At 40.3% G+C, this 24,960-nt stretch overlaps 1 protein-coding gene across 1 annotated transcript; it reads right to left on the minus strand.

Annotated features, from left to right (window-relative positions):
- Positions 1-3,055: 3,055 nt before the first annotated feature.
- ICOSLG (inducible T cell costimulator ligand) lies at positions 3,056-23,830 on the minus strand. The gene is made up of 6 exons (XM_070751791.1): positions 23,654-23,830; positions 19,535-19,575; positions 14,586-14,930; positions 12,071-12,340; positions 8,231-8,395; positions 3,056-3,295 (listed from the first exon to the last, which is right to left on the minus strand). The coding sequence occupies exons 1-6, from the start codon at positions 23,671-23,673 to the stop codon at positions 3,225-3,227; spliced, it is 912 nt and encodes a 303-aa protein (XP_070607892.1). The 5' UTR covers positions 23,674-23,830; the 3' UTR covers positions 3,056-3,224.
- Positions 23,831-24,960: the final 1,130 nt, after the last annotated feature.

The raw sequence follows: 24,960 nt of genomic DNA on the forward strand, positions 1-24,960 counted from the left end.
TGGGTGGAAAAGCATACCACTTCTGTAGTGAGATTTTCTGATCGATATGGCTCTTGCAAGTTATTCCCAGGGGAAAGATGTTTGCAGCCATTCCATAAAGAGAGTCATAGAGATACCAAGAATATGTTTGCCTAATTAAAATTCCTGTGTTTTTCAAATAATATAGACGGAATCTTGTCCTCATTAAATAATATTAACATTTTTTTAAAATGATAATTTAATTCACAGAGCAAATAAATTGATTACAAGATTTTTCTTGATTTACCTAACCTACCATTCTGTAATTCCCAGGTGAAAAAGTCAGCCAAGTGTACCACATACAATATTGTCATAAAGCCAGAGAGAGTCAGAATGTTTTCAGTTTTCACTCTACTGAAGATGTTCTTTTTAAATCCCCCAAATCTGCAAATAAGAATGCTGAATAATTTCTAGTCATTCTTCATGAGAGCTGAGCTGTATGGGGCGCCTGTTTTAGGACAGTCTTGTGTTTGAGAAAGCAGCAAGGCACCATCTGCATACAAAATAACAGAAATGTATCTATTTCCCATGTCTACGGAGATTCTCGGTCATCCAGGGCATAGTTGTCCCAAAGGTGCTTTTTAAAAAGACAACTGAACTTTGAGAAGCGAAATGTCTTCAAGGAGAAACAAAGTTCAGTTGCCTTTTGAAAAAACACTTTTGGTATATTTTGGTAAAGTAATATTTTATCAATTGAGGAAGGGTTCAATTTCTCCCACAGTTTGGATCTGAAGATGAGAACAAAATCACATCTAAGATCAATAAACTCAGTGTGATGAGCATGCTCTTGGGGTAATACTTCCCAATTAGATGTTGGAAGGTTAAAAAGTGGTCAATAATTGTGTGGCCTTTGAAACCTGCCTACTCATTGGCCAAAAGATTGCTTTGTAACTCAGTCCAGGAGCTTATTAACAGCAGAGAGTTTACTAATCACATTGAGAAGACTAATGGAATGGTAACCAACAGCTAAATCTCTGCCTCCTTTGTTTTAGATCAGAATTACCAAAATTAGGTCTCAAATCATCAGACTCTAGCATGATTATTAGTGTAAGTGAGTAAGAAATTCAGAATGGGCGCTCACCAATTTAAATTGTTTCAAATAGCTTCTGCTGAAATAAAATCATATCCTGGAGCTTGTTTGGTTTCAGCTGTGGAATCACTTTTGTAATTTTAAAGCCTGAGGCCCGTTTGAGAGCCCTGATCTAGAACAAGGTCTCCAACCTGTGGCTTATGGACACTGCCGGGTCATGGCCTATTCGCAACTGGGTTGTGTGAGTGGTGGGCACATGCACAGCCTTTGTCATGCAAGCAGAGTGTGCACTTGCAGTCCCCAATGTGCCCTGGTGCTCATAATCCCCTCACGCCTGCAGCATGCACTGGTGCTCACCATCTCCCCTCATGCTTGTGGCAGATACACGCATGCACATCTGTCCTTGCACAAAACCATCCCCCTTTCCCACTCATGCCAGGCTGCCAAGCCGAAAAAGGTTGGTGAACATTGATGTAGAACAGCTCTATGTAGTTGGAAGTACTTTGTCCTTCATCTGACTTGTGTCAGTTCTGAAAGCCATTACAGTGGTACCTCGGTACTCGACCACAATTCGTTCCAGAAGTTGGTCGAGAACCGATTTGGTTGAGTACCGAATTTATTTATCCCATAGGAAATAATGGAAATGGATTTAATTGGTTCCCAGCCCCTGTTAACTCACTGGGAACCAATTAAATCTATTTTCTTTATTTCCAATGGGATAAATAAATTCGCTACTCCAAGCTGCAGGAAAGGTGGGGGCTGTTGCAATCCCGGCAGCTTTGGGGGGCTCTTTTCCTCATTGCTTCCTTTTATTACCTGTAAGCAGCTTCAAAAACTTTCTCCTTCCCTGTGGCTGCAACAGCGGCGGCTTCCCTTCCAGTAGCAAGAGCGCCGGGAAGTCACGTAATGAAGGGAAGCTGCTGGAGCGGCAGCAACTGCTGAGATGGCTCCGGCGGCTTCCCTTCATCATGTGACGTTCCCGGCGCTGTTTCTACTGGAAGGGAAGCCGCCGCTGTTGCAGCCACAGGGAAGGAGAAAGTTTTTGAAGCTGCTTGCAGGTAATAAGAGGAAGCAATGAGGAAAGGAGCCCCCAGAAGCTGCCAAGATTGCAGCAGCCCCCACCCTTCCTGCAGCTTGGAGCTCTTAGAGAGCTCCTCAGCCCCCTGAAGCTGCCGGGATTACATTTCGGATAATGAACAAAATTTTCTCTGGCTGTTCGGTATCTGAATTTTTGTTCAGATACCGAAGCAAATTTTTGCCGAAAATTTTGTTCGTTATCCGAAATGTACGGTTACTCAAGGACAAATACCTGCACCTACGTGGGGACTGTATCCAGTTGAGTGTGAAGATTTGATTGGTCCGTTTGATGAGCTTGTGAACTTTCAACTAGATGGGGAAGCTCTGGAAACTTTCAGATTTGGGTTTCCCCAGATGTGCCAACATGACATCTCTAATAAAAATTGGAACTTTGAGGAACTTCTAGCCTCAGGGTTTTATTTCATTGGGGGTGTTGACAACTTGTCCACTGTGTTTGCATATGTTCTGGGAAATTTTTAGATGGAATAGGTTGTATATCCTAAACAGGGACCCTAAAAGCAGTTTGTTGAGACAGTAATCACTCTTGGGATGATATAATATGGAACTGGAGAATTGAGAAACATAGGTTTCTTGATATGGCAATGTAATCAATCAGATATGGACAACTCCATGAGAGAACTCTGCCAGATAGCCAGTAACAGTGATGCCATTCATAATTTACAATGTAGCACATGTAAGCCACTGAAATCTCCAATATGGTCTTTAGATTCTCTAATTAGGAAGGGCATCCAATGAACATAAGAAAGCAATCAAAGTTTGAAACTTACTTACTTACATTTTTATGTTGCCCTTCTCCGTAGACTCAGGGCGGCTTATAAAACAGCTTATGCTGTGAAGGCTGAAATTGCCCACTGTTGACTCAGAACAGTAACAGTTTACAACCACCACAAAATACAGGGATCCAAAAACTTTACAGGTCAAAAACTGTATTTAGAAGGTTGCCTTATCTCCAACTGATTGTAGAAATAGCTGAAAGTTGACTTCAGTTGATTTTCAGCCAAATAACTTTATTATTTGCAGGGAATGTTCAGTTTTTAGTTTCATAAAGCACACTATGTCCAATATGTGAATGAATTCATCAAGGTTGGGCTACAGTGTCATCTGATTTGTTCCCAGGAGCAAATTGGAAATTTACCACTTCCACAGGAGCTTCAAAAGTAAAACAAAACACATACATATATACAGTATATAGGAAAAAAGAGCTGCTTAATTCCGATATTCACTTAGTGAATATAGGAAAAAAGAGCTGCTTAATTCCGATATTCACTTAGTGGACCATGAAACCTTTTTAGTCCCCAAAATGACACACCAATATCAACACATTTCATCTATGTTTTATCCAACCCATGATATAAAGTCTTCTGTGGAAAAAAAGTTCAAGCAATTCACCCACCCAACCCCCAAATAATGCTGCAAAGAAAAGACTGTAATGTTTGTTTGTTTATGCAATTTCTATATCCACCCAACTCAATCAAATGACTTTATGTGACTTACAATTATAAACTCCTAAATATCAACACAGAATGTTGGATGCTGCTTTTGTCCATGTTGATATGACGTAAATAGTATCAAATATAATGAGAATATTAGAAGAGAGTGTTGAAATGAATAGTGGCTGATAGATGCAATAAAACAGATATAATCAAGAATTCAGAATCAAAATAGAGCTGGAAGTGGCCTTGGAGGTCTTCTAGTCCACCTCCTGCTCAAGCAGGACAGCCTATACCAATGATGGCGAACCTATGGCACGGGTGCCACAGGTGGCATGCAGAGCCATATCTGCTGACACATGAGCTGTTGCCCTAGCACAGCTCCAACGTGCATGTGTGTACCAATCAGCTGATTTTTGGCTCGCACAGAGGATCTGGGAGGGCATTTTTGGCTTCCATAGAGCGTCCAGGGGGATAGGGGAGAGCGTCTTTACCCTCCCCTGGCCCCAGGGAAGCGTTTGGAGCCTGGGGTGGCCAAAACATGAGCCAGTGGGCCTTCCAGAAGTTGGGAAACAGGCTGATTCTGGCCTCCAGAGGTCTCTGGGAAGTCAAGGGAAGCTGTTTTTGTCCTCCCCAGGCATTAAATTATAGGTGTGGGCAATCACCCACGTTTTTTCAGCACCTGAGGGAAAAAAAGTTCACCATCATGGGCCTATACCATTTCAGATAAGTGGCTCTCCAGTCTCTTCTTAAAAACTCCATTGATGAAGCACCCACAACTTCTATTCCACTGCTTAATTGTCCTCACTGTTAGGAAGTCTCTCTCCTTGATTAGTTTCCATCCACTGTTTGTTGTCCTGCCCCCCCCCCCTCTTTGTGGCAGCCTCTCAATACTGGAATAGAGCTCCTCATTAAGAAAACACACAGGTTTTCTCGTTAAGAAAACAAGTAGAAACATATGCATGTATCTTTGAAGCCATAGCAGCTCCAAAGTGGTGTTGTCATTTCACAATGGGTGGGGGAGGGGGGGAGTTGAAGCACAGGGTCAAGGAGGGGAAGTGATCCATTTGAGACAACCTGGGGGTGGGATTTGCATTCTGCAATATGGAAATGATCTGATCAAGTAAAGTTGTGAGTCTATCAGTTGGGAATGGCGGCAATGAACTTATGAGCTCCTCTAGTAGAGGAAGTGGTTGGAATATGCTGGAGTGTTGATGTTACTCAGAAGTAAAGAAAATGTGGAAGAGCTGGTGGGTGGATATAACCCACAAGGGAGAAGCAGGAAGTGGTAGTTGACCTCCCACCAGCAAATAGAACAGAAGCAGGGGAATTAACCACAATTCTAGGATACATCTAGGACAGTGATGGTGAACCTTTTTTCCCTCGGATGCCAAAAGCGCATGCGCACACACTATTACACCTGTGCGAGTGCCCACATCCATAATTCAATGCCTGGGTAGAGCAAAAATTATTAATATTATTATTTATTAGATTTTTATGCCGCCCCTCTCCGAAGACTCGGAAAATGCCTCCCCTGTCCTCCCTGAGGCTTCCCTGGAGCCTGAAGAGGGCGAAAGCGCCCTCCCGCATCCCCCCCAGAGGCCCTATGGAAGCCAAAAATGCACTCCCAGAGCCTGTGTGAGCCGAAAATCAGCTGGCTGGTGTGCACATGTGCGCTGGAGCTAAGCTAGGGCAATGGCTCATGTGCCCGCAAATATGCTCCATGTGCCACCTGTGACACCCATGCCTTAGGATCACCATCACTGATCTACGACAAGAAGATTCAGGAAACACTGGAAAATCAAATATTCTAGGTGGAGGTGATTTGCTTTTTGTTGTCTTAATTATTATAAAAGGAAATAGAACCTTCCACCTTTCAGGGTCTTGGGGGCTAGGTTCTGGGAATTGGGGCAAATCGCAGTTTAAATCCCAAGCTCTGCATTCGCCTATTGGTGCCATTTGTCCCATTTAAATCAGATTAATAGCTATGGTATAGGGGCCAAATAGAACCAGTAAATTGATATAGATTCCTACCCGGCAACCCTACAGGTTGGATTGCTGGTAGCCGCACCTTCAGGCTGTTACTGGCTAAAGGGGAGCTTCTACAAACAAGAAGTCCTCTACACATGACATAGAAGCAGTGAGTCATCAGGGCTGGGAAGATACGGACAGTTATGCTATTGCTGATGTTTGCATATAAATGTTTTAATGAGTCAGAACTATATAGAGAAGATAAGAGTTGATGGGACCAATGTAATTGTGGATTTAAGTTTCCATATTCTGGGTATGGACTTCGGTGTGGTCTAGATTTTAGGGCCTCCCTGGCCTGTTCCAGGTTATTTCAACCCCACACATGTCTCTACTCATATATTAAACCTAGTACTTTCCTCAAGGCAAATGGTATAGAAACATAGAAGTCTTATGGAAGAAAAAGATCTCATTGTCCATCTAGTCTGCCCTTATACTATTTTCTGTATTTTATCTTAGGATGGATATATGTTTATCCCAGGCATGCTTAAATTCAGTTACTGTGGATTTACCAACCACGTCTGCTGGAAGTTTGTTCCAAGGATCTACTACTCTTTCAGTAAAATAATATTTTCTCATGTTGCTTTTGATCTTTCCCCCAACTAACTTCAGATTGTGTCCCCTTGTTCTTGTGTTCACTTTCCTATTAAAAACAATTCCCTCCTGGATCTTATTTAACCCTTTAATATATTTAAATGTTTCTATCATGTCCCCCCTTTTCCTTCTGTCCTCCAGACTATACAGATTGAGTTCATTAAGTCTTTCCTGATACGTTTTATGCTTAAGACCTTCCACCATTCTTGTAGCCCGTCTTTGGACCCGTTCAATTTTGTCAATATCTTTTTGTAGGTGAGCTCTCCAGAACTGAACACAGTATTCCAAATGTGGTCTCACTAGCATTCTATATATCATAATCTCCCTCTTCCTGCTTGTTATACCTCTAGCTATGCAGCCAAGCATCCTACTTGCTTTCCCTACCGCCTGACTGCACTGTTCATCCAATTTGAGACTGTCAGAAATCACTACCCCTAAATCTTTTTCTTCTGAAGTTTTTGCTAACACAGAACTGCCAATACAATACTCAGATTGAGGATTCCTTTTCCCCAAGTGCATTATTTTACATTTGGAAACATTAAACTGCAGTTTCCATTGCTTTGACCATTTATCTAGTAAAGCTAAACCATTTACCATATTACAGACGCCTCCAGGAATATCAACCCTATTGCACACTTTAGAGTCATCGGCAAATAGGCAAACCTTCCCTACCAAACCTTCCCCTATGTCACTCACAAACATATTAAAAAGAATAGGACCCAGAACAGACCCTTGTGGCACACCGCTTGTAACCTGTCTCTGCTCAGAATACTCGCCATTTACAATAACTCTCTGATGTCTACGCTTCAGCCAGCTGCAAATCCATTGAACTATCCAGGGATTAAGTCCAATCTTCACTAATTTATCTATCAGCTCTTTATGTGGAACCGTATCAAAGGCTTTGCTGAAGTCCAGGTAGGCAATATCCACGGCACCACCTTTATCCAACACCTTTGTGACATAGTCAAAGAAATCAATGAGATTAGTCTGACATGATTTGCCTTCAGTAAAGCCATGCTGATTTGGGTCCAATAAGTTATTGTTTTTTAGGTGCTGATTTATCCTCTTTTTGAGTAGGTATATGGTTTTAAAGTGGAGAACATTATTACTAATCGTTTGCTGTGATCAGATCACTTCCTGGTCAGTAGATAATCATTCTACAGATACTCTTGTGTCCTGCCTACCAACCACACAGGAAATATATTTTGACTATAGTTGAAATCTAGCATTTTACTTTTTATTTCCTGTGGTAACAATTTTTTAAAGGTTGCCTCTGTATCCAATCTGCACAGGAAGTCAAGATGAAAGCAGACTGGGATGGAAGTAAATTCCCCATTGAGGAGTTAAGATTCTGAAATTGCTCCCTAGATTGAACATTTAAGATCTGAAGTAAAGCACACATTAGGTATATATTTTAAGCTCTCTGATCAGTGGTGTCCACGGGTCCTTCTTTCTGAATAAAACAGTACAGTAGTACCTCTAGATATGAGTTTAATTCGTTCCAGAAGGGAGCTTGTATGTCGAACAACTCGTATCTGGAACAAATGGCTTTAGACTTTGTTTTTCCCCTCCGAGATAACCAGAAGCAAGGATTCTTGCGCCACCTAGTGGACGCTCGGCTCGTATCCCGAATTTGAGCTCAGGTCTCAAAAAGAAATTTCTCTCCCCTCGTGGCTCGTATCTTGGAATACTCGCATGTGGAGCAGTTCATATCTAGAGGTACTACTGTATTGTAAACGGCATGTTGCAAATTTTGGTCCTTCAACAAACTCTGTATGATGTTAAAACACGTTGACAGGAACAGAGTCTGTAGCTCAATGCTATGTCATTACTTTTATCAGTCTTGATCCCAACCCCATTGCCTCTTCCCTTCCTATGGAGGTGCTTCAGATTGCTCTCTGCACGGACAACTAAACAGGCAATGGTTTTCACTTTTGCAAACCCTCTCATGCAAAATAAGTGGCAAAACAAATGGAAAGCTGCATGATCCTCTAAACATAATTTTATAAAAATTTATGTGCTTCTTACTTACCAGTATATGTTGTTCGACGAGAATGCTTATATGTTTTCCAGCTTATGCATGCAATAAAAGGTAGGAGAACAGCAATAGGAACACTGAAGGCTGCAGCTCTTTCATGGTATTTGTATATAGGGCTATTTGTTGGATTCTTTATTCCAGGGCTGTTTGTTGAATCATCTGAATAAGAACAATAATGAGGAAGATAGGGAGAAAAGAAATTTTTTTTGTGAACATTATTGGTTTACAGTTATCACACACTAAAGTAGCAATGTTAAATTGAAAATAATAATAATAATAATAATAATAATAATAATAATAATAATAATAATAATTTATTAGATTTGTATGCCGCCCCTCTCTGAAGACTCGGGGAGGCTCACAACAACGATAAAAACAATATTATAATGGCACAAATCTAATATTAAAAAAGTAAAAACCCTATCATAATTAAAAACGAAACAGCACATACATACCAAACATAAATTATAATAAGCCTGGGGGAAAGATGTCTCAAATCCCCCATGCCTGGCAGTATAGGTGGGTCTTAAGTAGTTTACGGAAGACAAGGAGGGTGGGAGCAGAGTTCTAATCTCCGGGGTGAGTTGATTCCAGAGGGCCAGGACCGCCACAGAGAAGGCTCTTCCCCTGGGGCCCGCCAGATGACATTGCTTAGTCGATGGGACCTGGAGAAGGCCAACTCTGTGGGACCTTATTGGCCGCTGGGATTTAAAATAATTCAAGAGTTTTCCATCCATATCTAAACTAGTATTTCAGCGGAATTCTTGCTTCCCCAACATGGGATCAGATCAGAAACTGTTCTGAAAAACTCCAAACAGCAAATTTTAAAATAATTCACCAAATAACCGAACCGAATAAATCCCGAGTACCCAACATGGCTAGTAATATTTTCTTTTATGCGTGCTGGACATATCATTGTGATTAAAATAATGAACTTTTAAAAATCTTTAAAAGGGGCATTACTCCATAACCCCAGGGGCATTTTTTGAACATAAAAGTGGTGATAGCTGCAACCTGGTGTGCCCATCTGCTTATCATCTTTAGCATTCAGAGGGAAAGACAAGGTCTACCGTATTTTTCAGAGTATAAGATGCACCTTTTTTCTCCCTAAAAGAGGCTGAAAATTTGGGTATGTCTTATACTCTGAATGTAGCTTTTTTAGAACCTTTTTTTTAAAGCAATAACTAGGTGCTAACAATCTTCCCAGCTCTAAGCTTGCAAGCTCTTTCATTGTTACTCTCTTGAGAAGAATGTTTTTCCAGCCCTAAGTCTTTGCAGGCTTTTTTCCATTCTATTTCCATTCTACTTGCTTCGAATAAGTTTCTTTCCAGCCCTAATGAGGTACTAACGATGTTTCCAGCTCTTATTGGCTTGCAAGCTCTTTCATTGTTATTTTCTCCAAATAATGTGGGATTTTTTAAGCCCTAACCAGAGGATAAAATAATGTGCTGAAGCTGGCCAGACTAAGGACGCTAGCCAGGTGAATATCTGGTAGGCAGATTTTTTCTCCTTCTATTTTCATCTCTAAAAACTAAGGTATGTCTTATACTCCAGTGCATCTTATGCTCCAAAAAATATGCAACTTTATCAATTTATCTTCTAGTTACCTTTTTTTGTGTTACTGGCCATGTAGTTCGTGGCAGTTATTTTCTGAAAGTACTAATGGCATCTTCTTAAACCCAAAATTTATTTGCCCAGTAAATTTGGGAATCCTACCCTACATTGTGTATAGCATCTCTTCAAAGCCAGTATATAAATACCTGATGCAAGTACACTGTTATTAAGATAGCAATTATTAAGAGCCTTATCTGCCTACTTATTCTAATTTGTTTATAGCTGATGATGACCCTTAATAATTGATTATCCCTTTCCCACATTATCTGTTGTCACTCCAATCCTAATCTTTTACTGAAATTGCTATATCAGCCACATTGGAAAATAGATAAGATGTTGGGGAGAATATATCCAAAAACCAACTTTTTCCAAGTAAAAGAGAAACTGAAATGCTAGAAATGCTGGGAAAAAATCAGGCGGCAGTAGGAAAAGTGATAAAGATATGATGAGACAAAAGAAAGTGAGATAAGAAGATATGGTTGCCTCCAGATGAATAAGTCCTCATTCTAACATTCAAAAGAACCAAGTCTTGTTGAGAAAACATAACAGAGATAGATGGCAGCATCCTTTGAATGCTTCATACAATTCCATGTATCAGATGAGGAAAAACCTCAATTTGGAAACCCCCTATATTGTGAGAGAATCACAACAACAAGACAGGCAGTGTTCTACTGTCAGAAAGGAAACAGGAAAGGAAATTTGGGAGACTTGTGTTGAGGAGAGAACTGGAAATGCAGAATTGCCTGTTATAGCCATGAGGGCAGCTCCGTTAACTTAGATATTGCAAGAAGAAGAATTGTTATCCCAGCACAACTGTCAAAACAGTCTGACATACTGAAACGAAAACAAAAGCCACAAGGCAGTTTGGCAGCAGGTAGGTTTCATCTTCTGAATTAATTAAGCCACCCAATTACAAAATATTAATTGAATTGTCTTTTTATTCTTGCCAACCCAACTGAATGTTGAGACAAATTTATGTCAGAGGACTTGGAATTCTTGTCCTTTAGCAGGATAACTTTCCACAAACTAAACAGGATATAATAAAATTTGGTGTCGGGAGGAAAAGCTGGTAATAATTAATAATAATAATAATTTATTGGATTTGTATGCCGCCCCTCTCCGTAGACTCGGGGCGGCTAACAACAATGATAAAAACAGCATGTGACAATCCAATAATAAAACAACTAAAAACTCTTATTATAAAACCAAACATACACACAGACATACCATGTATAACTTGTAATGGCCTAAGGGGAAGGAATATCTCAACTCCCCCATGCCTGGTGGTATAAATGAGTCTTGAGTAGTATACGAAAGACAGGGAGGGTGGGGGCAATTCTAATCTCCGGGGGGAGTTGGTTCCAGAGGGCCGGGGCCGCCACCGAGAAGGCTCTTCCACTGGGGCCCGCCAAACGACATTGTTTAGTCAATGGTACCCGGAGAAGGCCAACTCCGTGGGACCTTATCGATTGCTGGGATTCGTGCGGTAGCAGGCGGTTCCGGAGGTAGTCTGGTCCAAAGCCATGCAGGGCTTTAAAGGTCATGACCAACACTTTGAATTGTGACCGGAAACTGATCGGCAGCCAATGCAAGCCACGGAGTGTTGAAGAAACATGGGGAAGTCTTGGAAGCCCCACGATGGCTCTCGCAGCTGCGTTCTGCATGATCTGAAGTTTCCAAACACTTTTCAAAGGTAGCCGCATGTAGAGAGCGTTGCAGTAATCGAACCTCGAGGTGATGAGGACATGAGTGACTGTAAGCAGTGACTCCCTTTCCAAATAGGGCTGCAACTGGTGTACCAGGCGAACCTGGGCAAACGCCCTCCTCGCCACAGCCGAAAGATGATGTTCTAATGTCAGCTGTGGATCGAGGAGGACGCCCAAGTTGCGAAAGTTGTAAAAGAATGATTATGGAATATTAAAGATAGATTAGATCAGGTGAGACTATGGAGAATGTTCCAGAAAAATGCATCCCTAAGAAAAAGACAATTGGACAGTAATTTGGAATGTAGCCTTTCCCCTGCTCTGAACTCTCTTCCATCTTTCAAGTCTCATAATCTGGATCAGAACCTTTATTAAGTGGTTGGAAAGACTTTCAGAAGCCAGATTTAGCATGTTTTTCCTATTTTGCTTCATATATACAGAAGTATATTGTCACATCAGTTCTTCCTTCCATATCAATGAACAGCAAGTAAGACATAAACTATAAGGAAAAACTTACATGTGGTAGTAATATTTTGATGCAGTTGCTTATGTTCAATTGTACACCTTAACTTTATATCAGGAGCTACTTTCACCTTCACTGTACTGAATACACTGAAAGTCCCATCAAACTCTTTGGTGAACTGCACAGTTATGTTCATGGTGCTGTTGTCCATTTCATTTATCCAATAAAGCCTTTGTTCTGGATAGCCATGGCTTGAATTGCACATAAACATTATTTCTTCTCCGAGCTGCACGGGACCTGTTATTACTGGTTTGCTGTAATTTGCTGGGGTGGGTGGGTGAAAAGAGAAAGAAGAGCACTATAATTTTACAGCCATGTTTCCCCACAATTTTATCTGCCACTTTTTAAGTAGTTATAAGATTGGTGAGAGATCTTTTTAGAACTAGATAATATAACAATTTATATAGTCCTTCATCAGTAGATTATACAGTACAGTGATCCCCCGGGTATTGCGATCCCGATCATTGCGAAATGGCTATATGGCGATTTTGCAACCCGGAAGTAAAAACACCATCTGCGCATGCGCACCCTTTTTTCTATGGGCACGCATGCGTAGATGGCGCCGGGCAGATCAGCTGCTGGGCGGCTTCCCTAGGTCTTCCCCCTCTTGCTGGCGGGAGGGCGAGCGGCGGGCATCAGCGAGGAGTTTCCCCATCGCCCACGCAAACTCCTCGCTGCTGCCCGCCCGCCCGCCCTTCGCCCGCCCACGCCGTTCATTCTCGCCGCTTCCCAGCTGAGTCCTGAAGCGAATTGGATTCAGGACTCAGCTCGGAAGCAGCACGAGCGAGCGGCGCGAGCGAACGGCTTGTCCGCCGCCTGCCTGCCCACGCGCCCGCCCGCCCCTCGCCCGCCCACGCCGTTCATTCTCGCCGCTTCCCAGCTGAGTCCTGAAGCGAATTGGCTTCAGGACTCAGCTCGGAAGCGGCGCGAGCGAACGGCTTGTCCGCCGCCTGCCTGCCCGCGCGCCCGCCCGCCCTTCGCCCGCCCACGCTGTTCATTCTCGCCGCTTCCCAGCTGAGTCCTGAAGCGAATTGGCTTCAGGACTCAGCTGGGAAGCGGCGCGAGCGAACGGCGTGGGCGGGCGAAGGGCGGGCGGGCGCGCGGGCAGGCAGGCGGCGGACAAGCCGTTCGCTCGCGCCGCTCACTCGCGCCGCTTCCAAGGAGTTTGCGTGGGCGGTGGGGAAACCCCAATCTTCGGCTCCTCGCTGCTGCGGAAGTAAAAACACCATCTGCGCATGTGCAGATGGTGTTTTTACTTCCGCAGCGCTACTTCGCGAAAAACCGGTCATTGCGAGGGGTCCTGGAACGGAACCCTCGCAATACCCGGGGGATCACTGTACTGCCAAAATCTTGTAGAAATGAAGTCTGTTTGGTTAACCCCTTTAATACTTTGTGGTCAAAGGTACCAAACAACACAGAATTGGGTTTGATATCTCACATTCATTTCCAAGGCATAATCCACAATGGCACATCTAGCATTAAGTATATAATGTACAGTACAAAATTAAAAGATGCATCCCCATACTTTTGGTGCCTACACTGTCCTCATCAATGAGTTTGGAGGAAAAGGAATTAAGTATGTCATGCCCAAGAATTCTGTTTAAATTGTAATAAAAGGCAGTAGGTATTATACAGCTAATTTAAGTAGATATTTGAGATTGCCTGCATCGTTGTTATCCATGTTTGTTTGTTTGTTTGTTTGTTTATTATTTAATTCTATATTTATGCTGCCCAACTCCTTAGGGACTCAGGGCAGCTCACAGCAAAATAAATAGGGATCAATATAAAAAACAATACAATTTAAAATAATTGCAGCCATCCATACATTCATGGGCCTACCTTGCTAGTAGCCCCCCCCCCCCCCCAAAAAGTCAATGGCACTCTATTTAATAGTAAAGTTTTGTTTAATGTTATAGTACCATTGAAACAAATAATTTGTGCTTATCCCTACTATACAGTGGCCTTTGCTATTGTACATTTAATGTTAATCTGTTGTTTCAGTATGTATTTTATCTCTCTTCTTTAATCATACAAGAATTAACTTAATAATCTTGGTTTTATTAATTTATTAATACATTTATTAGTTTACATTTAATTTATTAATTTCTTTAGACAGTTTTGTACTTTCATTTTTTGCTTGTTCATTATCTTTTCAACACCAGAGTCAATGATGAAAATACAGAAAAATAATTCTTCAATGCGCTTTTAGGAAACCCAGCACCCTATTTACTTTTCTTTATACTAACATCTGGTTTCTTGGTTTATCTGGCACAAAGATAAAAACAACCAATAACCTTTTCTGCTTAATAGATCTTCCCTAATTTATAGATCTAAACTTAAAAATGTGCATGAGAAATTTCCCACCGTCTATCCAATTCTTTTTATGGACTGACTGGCAAGCTAAGGAAAAATTATCTTTGAGAGTAAATTTTTACCCAATCTTTAGCACAACAACCTACCTGGCCATTAAAACAATTCATAAGTGTTGCTGAGAAGAAAAAGTCCTTACCTGCCACTTTGAGCGATATGGATTCATTATGAATGAGGTTAAACCATCCATTTATATTTTTCTGTATTATGCACAGATAGATACATTCATCTGCTATCGTGATGTTTGACAGCTGCAAAGAAGCACTGCCCTGTTTTGGCTCATTTAACAGAGTCCGCCATTTGAATTCTTCACACTGGTCCTCTTCCAAATTTTGATTAGGAAAATAGCCAGCTACAAAGCATGAAAACTTGTCTTTTATTTGCCACAATATTCGATTCCTATTGTAGTTTAAGGATTCTTCTTCTGGATAACGGCATTGCAATTCAATACTGCTTCCTATTATGCCAATCACTTCTGTTTCATCTGTAAAAGAAAGAAAATACAAAAAATGCATTGCATCATATAATCTACTTTCCCTTTTCACAAAGTTAAAATTAAAGTCACTGTTCCAGATTCAGCTTTCTGTTTGAATCTCTTCATTCCTGAAATTCTTATTTATTCTTCAGAAGTACATGGGGCTGCCCTTGAAGAGCCTCCAACAGTATTCTACACATGGACTGCATTGGCTGCTGGTGTTCTTCATTCTTGGCACTGGGTTACCTAGGGCAGGTGACCCCAATACCTGGCCTATGGTCTGCTACTGGGCAATGGCCTTTTTGGAACTGGGCCATGCAAGAGACAGGCTGTCATGCATGCACTTGTGTGAGCAGTGGGCTGGTGTGAACAAACATGACGAGCTCAATTTGCAGTTGAGCTGTGTGTGCATGTATGTGTCTGCCAGCCTACCACGCGCATAACTTCAGTTGCCTGTGTGTGCTAGCCTGCCTTTTGTACGGCCCAGTTCTCTCTTCCTTCCCCACCCCGCAGCCAGGCTGCAAAGGTTAGGGACTCCTGATCAAGGGGATCTTCTTCTCTCATCCAGTTCAGTCCGGCAGATTGGGCATATTACGGGACCAATGAGCCAAACAATGTTGGCTGGTGAGGATAAAAGAAGTGCCTTCTCCTGCTCCTGCCTTCAGAGATTAGAATGATCCAAGCTCATAAGGCCATGCTGATCCAACTGCATGACTTGGGTCTTGAGTGTGGAGCCCCAAATATGTTAAGCGCAACAGTTTTACTTGATGATTATACACTGCTCAAAAAAATAAAGGGAACATTTAAACAACACAATATAACTCCAAGTAAATCAAGCTTTTGTGAAATCAAACTGTCCACTTAGGAAGCAACATTGATTGATAATCAATTTCACATGATGTTGTGCACATTCAACTTTGTACATAACAAAGTATTCAATGAAAATATTTCATTCATTCAGATTTAGGATGTGTTATTTGAGTGTTCCCTTTATTTTTTTGAGCAGTATATATATTTATTTTATATTACTTTCATTGTTTCATGTTTTTATGATCCCATCACCTAGACACATTTCTTGAGTTGAGTGGAAATTAAATAAATAATAAACACAATAAATAAAGGTCACTGGTATTTAAATTTGTACTGAAACTTTATTTGTTCTCCATATTTATGCAGTTTGATTATAAGGAATGGATGTGACAATGCATTTGTGTACATTTATTTATCTCTTTATTCAGTGTTTACAGTTTACAGTGTTTACAATTCATATTGAAAAACTGATTAATTTATTTGATTATATGGTCATTGGTCTTGCAGGAATGACCTTGGGCAGCTAATACAGTGGTACATCTACCTAAGAACGCCTCTACTTAAGAACTTTTCTAGATAAGAACTGGGTGTTCAAGATTTTTTTGCCTCTTCTTAAGAACCATTTTCTACTTAAGAACCGGAGCCCAGAAAAATTTCCCAGGAAATTTGAGAGCAGCACAAAGGTCCAGCCAGTTTCCTGCCATTCCCCCTTTAATCCTAGCCATCTTGCGCTTTTCTGGGCTGCCAGAGGAGCCTTTCGGTGGTGCTTAAGGAGGCTTTGGCAGTCCAGAGCGAATGGAACATTTTCCTTTCTCTGGGTGCTTGGAGAGGGAATAAACCACTTCGCTGTGGTGACTCCCTTGTGCTGCCTCTCATACCACCCGGTGCGAGGTTGCCTCCTGAAGCATCTGGGCGTGGAAAGGCAAAAGGAGGCGCTTTGCCCCAGCCAGATCAACTCAGCTTCAGCAAAAACCGAGGAGTCACCATAGTGTGAATGAGAGGAGAGGGGAGCCCTTCAGCATGGGAAGGAAGAGGAAGCAGGTAACAGCAGCAGCCACCTTTTGGTCAAAGGAGTGGGAGATTCCCTCCTCTCGCCCGCCTCGGTTTCTCTCTCTGGCGCAGTGTATGGGAGGCAGCCTTGCGCCAGGTGTATGAGAGACACGTGCTTCTCTTTGCCGCCTCAGAGTCCCTCTTTTTTTTTAAGCCTTAAAAGTTTTGGACTTTTTTGATTCCCCTCACCTCACCTTCTTCCTTCGGCAGCGACTCTCCTCCTCATCTTCTTCCTCCTCCTCCCCCCACCCAAATTCCGAGCTTTTATTTCTTTCCTAATGGATTTGCACACATTATTTGCTTTTACATTGATTCCTATGGAAAAAATTGCTTCTACAAACTTTTCTACTTAAGAACCTGGTCATGGAACGAATTAAGTTCTTAAGTAGAGGTACCACTGTAGTTTAAAATATCAACAGAAAACAAACAACTGAGGAAAACACAATGGCAAATTTAGAGGAAGAATGGACTTGACTGAATTCTTAATAAGAAATCTCCCTATTAGCCTCTATTCTTCTTTATCAGACCTGTTCTATGAACGATCTTTCAACTGAATTTCAGTTGAATCTAATGGAATTACAATTCCATCCAGTACCTGGTCAGTCCTTGTCTTAGTTCTGTCATTACAACAGCAACTGAGCTTAATATCTATATTGGAGTTCAGATTATTTAAGGAAAAATCCATGAGAATATCAGTATTTTATTAAAAAACATTTAAGGGCAAGGAAAAGTTAATTCAACAATTCAACTGCATTTAGAACAACACAGGCAGCCACATCAAAAAATATTTGCCTTTGTATAATTTGCCCTGAAGTCAAAATAACTGTGATCATTTCCATTAATACATACAGTATTTAAAAACTTGCTTTATATTTAACCCTGCTGTTCTGTTTAAGAAAAGTAACAAATCTTCTGTTCCCGGGTCACCCTGACCCGGACCGAAAACTCTTCATTTGCAGTGCTTATGTTTGGTCTTTTTGAAAGCTTTTTTCACTTGGAAAGTAGTCTGAACATTTCTGCACACAATGATATGAAAATTGAAATGAAAAAAGTAAATCTTATTGGTTTATTTTGCGGATATAATGCACGCCCCCCCATTTTTGTGAAATTTTTTTCAATTTATGGATAGTTTTGCTTGCAAAATGCATTCTATTTTACTAAAGTTGGTATGGGATTGGTAGCTTGAACATTTCTGAACATAATGATATGAAAATTGAACTTGAAAAATTGATGCATATTGGTTTATTTTGTTGATGAAATGCATGCCCCCCCGTTTTTTTTAAATAGTCTTCACTTTATGGATAGTTTTGCTAGCAAAATACATTCTATTTTACTAAAGTTTGTGTGGGATTGGTAGCTTGAACATTTCTGAACATAATGATATGAAAATTGAACTGGAAAAATTGATGCATATTGGTTTATTTTGCACATAAATGTATGCCTCCCCCCGTGTTCAATTATTTCAATTTATATAAAAATTATGCTGTTAATTTCAAACTTACATACTTTTTTTTAGTAAAATGGATTTGTTTCATAAAATTAGTCCTCTGGCTACAATGTGGTTGATTTTCAAAAGGATATTCCAAATATTTCTAGACAAATATGTATAAACAGTGACAATAATGGCACATAGCAAGGCCGGGGGTGGGGGGTGGCCTTTTTGTGGCAAAAATAAACCAATAAGAACCATTTTTTTCAGTTCATTTATATTTTTCTTATATTCAGAAATGTTCAATTTAGTATATCAAACCTTTTGGGGGGAAATTCCTTAGGGATTTGTAGCCTTAAAAAAATAGAAATTGACACGAAATTAAAAAAGGATGGGGGGGGAGGGGCTTTTTGATCAAAATAAAAATATAAGTCTCAATTTTTCCAGTTCAATTTTCATATCATTATGTTCATAAATGTTCAAACTAGTTTTCCAGTTGAAAAAGTTTTCAAAAAGATCAAATTCAAGTACCTAAAAAAATTATTTTTGGTCCGGTCATATACGAACAGAAACAGACTCGAAGTTATGATTTTTTTTTGCCCAGAAAACAATTAGCCACCACCCCAAAAATATTTTTTGATGATCAGCATTGTTAAATTGAGTAAATGAATGCCTAAGATTTTAAAGAATATTTCGGATTTGGAGGATAAAAAAATAAAAAGTGAAAATGGTTGCAAGCAGCCGAGGGGGGGGGAGGCCTTATTTCTGATATTAAAAAACCAATAAGAATCATTTTTTTCAGTTCCTTTATATTTTTCTTATATTCAGAAATGTTCAAGCTACCAATCCCACACCAACTTTAGTAAAATAAAATGCATTTTGCAAGCAAAACTATCCATAAATTGAAAAAAAAATCACAAAAACGGGGGGGGCGTGCATTATATCCGCAAAATAAACCAATAAGATTTACTTTTTTCATTTCAATTTTCATATCATTGTGTGCAGAAATGTTCAGACTACTTTCCAAGTGAAAAAAGTTTTCAAATTGACCAAACATAAGCACTTCAAATGAAGAGTTTTCGGTCCGGGTCGTATGTGACCCGAACAGAAGATTTGTAACTTTTTTTGCCCAGCAAAAACTAAGCCCCCCACCCCCCAAAAAAAATTCTCATAGAGAGAACCCCTGAAGTGATGGATAGTCATGAAATTTCAAGTTTCAGATATGCAGGGAAAAATTTTTACAGGGACTCAAACTTGGCTTCGGGTCACATACGACCCGAACAGAACAGCAGGGTTTAATAAATCTAACATTATAATAACTTACCAGATCTCCAAATCCAAAGAAACAAGACCAAGAGTCCAAAACTAAAATAAAATATAAAACCATACATTTCAAATTAAAAACTAGAATGTGTAATTTTAAAAATTCCACAAACTACTGAGGAAAATGTATAATAAGATTTAGCATAAGGCATATAATAAAGTAAGACTAAGACATAAACCAATTGAGTTCATTATTTTCACTATTTATATATAGTGAAATATATCTATATACTATACACACATACATATCTAAACAGCCAATTCAAAAATAAAACCAACACTATAAGAACAGAAAGAAAAAAACCCAGTAGTATCAAATCAGGATAAGGCTGATAAATTAATAGATGCTTGGAACCAGTGTTCTCTCTAAAAAATTTTTGGGGTGGGTGGAAAAATATAGTGTCTGAGCGGCAGTCCCTTCGGGACTGGGCGACACAGAAATAATAATAAAATTTCCCTCTCGGCTTCTGGGCAGGTTTGGAAAACTCTGAGCTGATGATGATTTTTAAGTGAGCGATTGCTCACCTGCTCAGCTTAGAGGGAACTATGCTTGGAACAACTTCCAGCAGACGTGGTTGGTAAATCCACAATAACTGAATTTAAACATGCCTGGGATAAACATACAGTGGTACCTCGAGATACGAGTTTAATTCGTTCCGGACCTGGGCTCTTAAGTCGAGCAGCTCTTATCTCGAACGACTTTTCCCCATAGGAATTAATGTAAATAATTTTAATTGGTTCCAGCCCTCAAAAAACTCACAGTTAGTCTAAATTATGCAGAAAGACATGTTTTTAATGAAGAAATGTACATGTACATATAAATGAATAATGAAGTTTCTTTCACTTAACTTGTAAACTTTCTTAAACTTTTAAATTTACATATGTTCAACTTCTCTGCCACCCAATCCTGTAGGACAGAGGTCCCCAACCCTTTTTGCACCAGGGACCGGCTTTAAGCGATCAAGAGAGGAATGGGTAAATGAATGGACGGAGGGTGGGAAGGAAGGAAGGAAAGAGGGAAGGGACAGGAACAGAGGAAGGAAGCAAGGAAACTTATGAAAGGGGAGAGTAAGAGAGGAATGAGTGAAGGGAGGGAGGGAGGGAAGAAGGTGGGAAGGAGAAAGAAAAGAAGAAATAGAGGAAGGGAAGGTAAAAGAGAGAAAGAAAAAGAGCAAGCAAGAAAGAAAGAAAGAAAGAAAGAAAGAAAGAAAGAAAGAAAGGGGGAAGGGACAGGAACAGAGGAAGGAAGCAAGGAAACTTATGAAAGGGGAGAGTAAGAGAGGAATGAGTGAAGGGAGGGAGGGAGGGAAGAAGGTGGGAAGGAGAAAGAAAAGAAGAAATAGAGGAAGGGAAGGTAAAAGAGAGAAAGAAAAAGAGCAAGAAAGAAAGCTGCAAGCACCCCCCCGAGCCCCCCAGGCCGGCTGCAACCTTTTAAAACACGCGTGCCGCTTCGCAGCTGTCTCCTGAAGCCGAACGCGGAAGTTAGCGTTTGGCTTCAGGAGACAGCTCCTTGGCGCTTGTATCTCGAATTTGGGCTTGTAAGTAGAACAAAAATATCTCTCCCCTCCTAGCTCTTATCTCGAGTTGCTCTTAAGTAGAGCAGCTCTTATGTCGGGGTTCCACTGTATATCCATCCTAAGACAAAATACAGGAAATAGTATAAGGGCACACTAGATGGACCATGAGGTCTTTTTCTGTCATCAATCTTCTATGTTCCTATGTTTCTAAGCCTGATTGGAAGGCTGATAAAGTATTTGTGTTTCATGCATTACCACAAATTGCTTTTGTAAGTCTGAGAAAAAGAAAACACAAGTTCTTAATATACACAGTATATATTAACATCCTTCTGAGACCACTTTCCTATTTTTATTTTAATATTCTGTCATTTCCTTATGTTCTGTCGGGCTCTCTGGTAGAATCCTCCCAAAAATTCACAGATACAAATTTCACACACACACAGACACGTTTGAAAATTAAAAACAATGTTCTTTATAATGAAAATTCACTTAAACTAAGCCCTCTTTTGGTATAGCAAAGAGCACTGGTCTCCAAACAAACTGGTAATTTATACAAGTTCCTTATCAGTCCTGTGATATTTAGCTTGCAGCTGTGAGGCAATTCAAAGTCCTCCTTTCACAAAGTGAAACACACTTTGCTCTGGTTTAGTTTCAAAGCAGGGAAAAATCAGCACACAACATGTCAGTCAGTAAAGCAGTCATGAAACACACCGATCAGATAATCCTCCACAATGGCCAAACCCACAGGCTGCTCTTTATAGCAGCCTCACTAATTACCACAGCCCCACCCAACCACAGGTGGCCTCATTTTCTTTGATAATAATCTCTCAGTTGTTGTTGTCTATGCATAGCTCTCCCCATGCATGGCTGTATCATTAACTCTTGTTCTGAATCCAAGGAGGAGCTAGATAATTGATCTCCTTCTGAGCTGTCTGCCACACTCTCCTCCTCCCTGTCACTCGTGTCTTCTTTGTCAGAGGGGCCTTCATCATCAGATTCCACTGGGGGCAAAACAGGCCTGCAGCATGTGGATGTCTCCCCCACATCCACAGTCCTTGGGGCAGGAGCTGGGCCAGAGCTAACCACAACACCTTATAGAGGCAGATTTAAAGGATCTCTTTTGTCTGTACAACTACTGCTTCCTAAGATTTGGACTGAAAGGTGATTGATGACTCAAAGTAATCCAAAGAGATTCCTTATACATAATTAAACCAGGTTCTTCAAGTCACAGAAAATAATTATCAATTTTTCTACTTTGGTAATAAGAACTTTATCACATGGCAAATAATTTAGTGCTGGCGAGAGTTTCTTTTGATAGGTAAGTGTTTACATAAATATGTTTAATAAATTAATTAGTTCTGGGCACTATACTTTAAGAAAGACTTAGAGTAACTGAAATAGATTCCAAGCCAGAAGTCAAAATAATCAAAGAACTAAGATCTGAATCCTATATTCATATAGATGGAAGAAGCTGAATAGGTTAAGCTGTGAGGATACTAGAGTCTCTTCAATGAAAAGTCATGGATTAAAAAAATGATTTGCTCTTCCACATTACAGGACAGAGAATGGCTTTAATGTACCGTAATAATTTTAAAGACGGTTTCAAGTAGAGACTAATCAACTTTAATCTCTGGATTAAACATTGCTTGGACTAAATGGATTAAATGAATGTAAGAGCTATATACCATGTGAGCTGTGTGGTTAACCACATGTCAAGCCAAACCAAAACACCTCACACCAACTCAAAGCACATTACATAAACAAAAAGCAAATGATTTGTTTCATCTTAGGAGGGGAAAATCCACCCTTCAAAGTTGAGAATTAAAATGACTCAACGAATCCCTTCACCTTAGAAGCAGCTACTCAGAAAATGCTAATAATAATGAAGAAAAAGTGCTTCCTTACCTATCATTTCCAGTCTGATCTATTTATTCAGAATTAAGTCCTATAAGGCTTATTCTGGCAACAAAGAGGAACTTAATTCACTGTTCAGAATTTGCATGCAAATCCTCTTCTTGAGCTTGCCAACTTCACTGTTTGTGATGCCCCTGGATTCGAGTTCTCGGCAGAAAATATATACTGCTCAAAAAAATAAAGGGAACACCCAAAGAACACATCCTAGATCTGAATGAATGAAATATTCTCATTGAATACTTTCTTCTGTACGAAGTTGAATGTGCACAACAGCATGTGGAATTGATTGTGAATCAGTGTTGCTTCCTAAGTGGACAGTTTGATTTCACAGAAGTTTGATTTACTTGAAGTTATATTGTGTTGTTTAAGTGTTTCTTTTTTTGAGCAGTGTACAACAGGCACATAGATTCCTGCGGATCAGAAGTGCTTCGATTTGCCAGCCAACCAAGCTCAGCAAATATTTTATTGATTCGATTCCATCCTTCCGAGGTGGGTCAAACGAGGACCCAGAATGTTGCGGGCAATATATACTGACTCTGTAAATCGCTTAGAGAGGGCTGTAAAAGCACTGTGAAGCGGTGTATAAGCCTAAAGGTATTGCTGTTTTACTTATCCCATTTTAAACTGACTTTGATAGTTGATCGCCTGCCGCTACTGTATCCAGGAGAGAGACCACTTAATCTACTCACCGCTCGCGGGGGCCCACCATGACCGGGCCGCATCTGCGAAAGCCGGTCGAAGACAGGACGGGAGAGCTTCTCAGCCACTAGCCAGCGACTCCCAGGCAGCCCGCCCAGCACTGGAGCAGCGCAGACCCCAAACTGCCGCCTGCATTCTCGCCCCTTTCCCTTCAGCCGCGGCTCCTCAAGTGGGGGGGAGTCTAACAAAAAACCCGGAAGCGGCAGTTTCCTTCCCGAATGTCTATACAGTTAAGATTCTCTTCCCTCGTGACTTGGTACAAAAAAGTATAAACTAAAACCCTTGGGGTCGTGGGTGGGAAGTTCTGCGTGTAATGGGGTGGAATAAACGTTATGGATTCTAGCCGGTTTAAAACCCACTTCACAGATTTGTTTCAACTGATTAGGTGTCCCCCCCCCTCCCCCCAGTCATATGGATTTCAGGTTATTTGTTTGCCCTTATTATTTTTCCCGTTAACTGATTATATCGGTTCTTCAGAGGGGGAAATTGTATGTCATTTTTCTGAGAATAAAATTGATAAAATTAAACGGGTCCAAAGATGGGTTACAAAAATGGTGGAAGGTCTTAAGCATAAAACGTATTAGGAAAGACTTCATGAACTCAATCTGTATAGTCTGGAGGACAAAAGGGAAAGGGGAGGCATTATCGAAACATTTAAATATGTTAAAGGGTTAAATAAGGTCCAGGAGGAAAGTGTTTTTAATAGAAAAGTGAACGCAAGAACAAGGGGGCACAATCTGAGGTTAGTTGGGGGAGTGAGAAAATATTATTTTACTGAAAGAGTAGTAGATGCTTGGAACAATCTTCCAGCAGACGTGATTGGTAAATCCACAGTAACTGAATTTAAACATGCCTGGGATAAACATATCCTAAAATAAAATACAAGAAATAGTATAATGGCAGACTAATGAGCTCTTTTTCTGCCATCAATCTTCTATGTTTCTAATAAAATAAAATAAATAAATAAAATAAAATAAATAATAAATAAAATAAAATAAAAAAATAAATAAATAAACTTAGGGTTCACAGGGAAGGAAGGAAGAAAGGCAAGACTATTATCTGACTATGAAGAATAAAGATCCAAGCCTGAGACTTCTGGATTGAGGGCATCCTTTCTACACGTTGAATACTACATGTAATCTGCCCTTGCATTGAGTAGAAGTAGGCTTCTTGGGAGGAAAATAATTGTACTTTTAAAATTTTCTATAAGAATAAGATCCTGATTTCGACATGATAAAAGTTGTAGTGTACTGTTAATTAGCCAAGATACTATTAAGGAAGGCACAAAAAATAGGTG

The sequence above is a fragment of the Erythrolamprus reginae genome, chromosome 4, assembly GCF_031021105.1.
Source record: "Erythrolamprus reginae isolate rEryReg1 chromosome 4, rEryReg1.hap1, whole genome shotgun sequence".
In the NCBI taxonomy this organism is placed as follows: domain Eukaryota; kingdom Metazoa; phylum Chordata; class Lepidosauria; order Squamata; family Dipsadidae; genus Erythrolamprus; species Erythrolamprus reginae.

Bases quoted from the DNA above. Each gene is read 5' to 3' on its own strand.
- ICOSLG (XM_070751791.1), bottom strand. From the start codon at position 23,673: ATGGTGGGCCCCCGCGAGCG. The intron at 19,576-23,653 runs GTGAGTAGATTA...ATTTTATTTTAG, and splicing joins ATGGTGGGCCCCCGCGAGCG to TTTTGGACTCTTGGTCTTGT. The intron at 8,396-12,070 runs GTAAGTTTTTCC...GTTCTTATTCAG, and splicing joins TCAAAATATTACTACCACAT to ATGATTCAACAAACAGCCCT.